Genomic DNA, 2,228 nt, shown 5'->3' with positions numbered 1-2,228 from the left:
CAGTTGCATTCTACGTTTTACAAGTGTAATTAGCTGATTAACAATTACCTCCCTGACTGAATGTAAATTCCAGGAGAGCAGGGTCCACGCTTGTCTTTGTTCATTGTTGTCTCTCCAGGGCCTGGCCAATAGGGAGACTCAAATATTTGATGAATGAATGAAAGAATGAATGAAAAGCTGACGCCACTCTACTGGGAAGATCCTGAAAGATAATTAGCTCCTCGAGGACCATGTCTTATTGAGGGCTGCATCTCTAAAACCTAACAGAAATGATAGTGACAATACTGATAATGGTGAAAACAGCTACAAGGACCAAGCACTTATTGTACCCGAAATCTGTACAAACAGATCGTTTCTATAACAACTCAGTTTCACCTACACAAAAATCCTATGGAAGTAGACACATTCCTTCACGTAAGAGGAAACTGAGGCACAAAGAAGTTGGTGAGTCACTCAGTCAGTAAAGAGGGTAACAGCAATAAAATCCCAAGCAGACTGGTTCCAGCATCTAGGCATCCTGCCTAGTATGGTTCCCAATGGTTAAGCAGGGCGCAATCAATGTTTACAGAATGGATGACAACTACCATCTCTTTACCCCCGCCACACGCAAACTACATGCATGAACAAATGGATGAACCCCCTCTGGAGCAGAAGTCTAGACAGATAAGGGTCTTGGAACTTAATAGCTGTAAGAGCCACATAAAAGCCAACAGAAGCAGCAACAAGAACCAAGCAGAAAACAAAACATAAAATAAGGCTCCTGGTGGAGTAGCCTCCTCTGCCCGGCTCAGGCCCCGGGGCTGGCCTGCACACACCTGATGCTTTCGTTCAGTGCATAGAGCTCGTTGCTTTGCAAGCCTCCACCTTTGAAGACGTTGATCACAGCAGTCTGAACGCTGTGGGGAGACAGAAAACAACCCCTGGTTAGAAGATCTGCCTCCCCAGGGCCATCTCAATAAACAGCTCAGGGCTGAAGGCAGCTGGAAGGGCCAAGAATGTGGCACGAACACGGCCATGTTTTCCATCCTCAGAACCCATCGCTTCCTTCCCCGGGTCCTTGGAGAGGAAGGAAGAATGAATGGGGTCAAGAGGACCCAAAGCAGCCCCTCTCCCCAACACTTTCTCACAGGCTGGCGGTCTTCCTCCCCCTCCCTGGCAACCCTGCTGCTGAGTGGCAGTAATAAAGGGCAGGCAACGGGATCTGCTCTGAGGAAACAGCTGGGCCAGCATCACTGGCCTAGAAGCATCTGAAATGGTGTTTACTACAAGCAGCCGCTGACCTTGGCCTGGGGTTCTTCCACCTCCAGGCCCTGTCTTCAGAAGGCAGCCTGGCGCTAATAGAAAATGATAACCCATTGTCTTTTTTTTTCAATAGTACTTTCCTTGGAAGAATTTCACTGGGGCTGGTCGCACTTGCCCCTTCCATTCTCACTCCTGCGAGACACAGGCAAATAAAGTAGTCCCTTGAGGGGCCACAGTTAAGTCTTGATTCTGTCTTCTCTGGGACCCCAACCCAATATTTCAGTAAGAAGCTGATTACATCTTGTCTTTACCAAGGGTCCCAGGCCTTTTTCAAAGAACAAGGATCCAGTTAACATCAAAACATTTCAGAGCCCCCACTCCCTCTCCATAAGAGTTGTGCATTCATTAAGAAAATCCATAATGATCCAAACTACAAAGAATTCAGTAATGCTTTCAAACAATGATGCATTTAATTTATCAAAAGAGTAAGTGCACAGATTTGAAAAACAGTGGCCCGTAGAAGCTCAAGACAATATTGATTCAGTCTCTACTCAGTGCTTGGTGTGCAAAAGGTTGGCAAGACACGTTATAAAAGTTCAGTGTCTCCTCTCCCAACCACCTGTGGCTCACTGGTTACATGATAATCCCTGGTTTATGTTGCTCATTTAGCTTTTCACAGATGCATGCCTTATCTTCCCAAATAGGTAGAAGGTGACTTGGGGTTACTTATATATCTCAGCTGTAGGTACTTTGAGCACAAATAGTAATCGGTGAGTTCCAATCCAACTGTCCTGGGCTGGTTAACTGATTCTGATAGCCCAGAGGCCTCCCTAGTGGTCTCCTCTGCCTCTACTAAAACAAGGGAAGCTCACAAATACATTCTCTCTAGGAAAACATCTTCTCTTCATCAATGGTCCCTGTAATCATGACCTTCTGAAGCAGAGATCTCAGAAGCAGGAGAAGCTAAGCCTGTCCCCTGACCTGCT

General features: G+C 46.3%; 1 protein-coding gene across 6 annotated transcripts in view; it reads right to left on the bottom strand.

Moving 5' to 3' along the window:
- Positions 1 to 2,228, bottom strand: part of PRR5L (proline rich 5 like) — an 82,696-nt gene that overhangs the window by 50,519 nt on the left and 29,949 nt on the right. For all 6 annotated transcript variants that reach the window (XM_011356836.2, XM_011356835.2, XM_023528687.1 and 3 more), the window contains exon 3: positions 816 to 896. In XM_011356836.2, coding sequence (XP_011355138.1) covers positions 816 to 896 — 81 coding nt within the window. The remainder of the gene's footprint in view (positions 1 to 815; positions 897 to 2,228) is intronic.

The sequence above is a fragment of the Pteropus vampyrus genome, unplaced genomic scaffold (assembly GCF_000151845.1).
Source record: "Pteropus vampyrus isolate Shadow unplaced genomic scaffold, Pvam_2.0 Scaffold31, whole genome shotgun sequence".
Lineage (NCBI taxonomy): Eukaryota > Metazoa > Chordata > Mammalia > Chiroptera > Pteropodidae > Pteropus > Pteropus vampyrus.
This window is presented reverse-complemented; position numbering and strand designations above follow the sequence as displayed.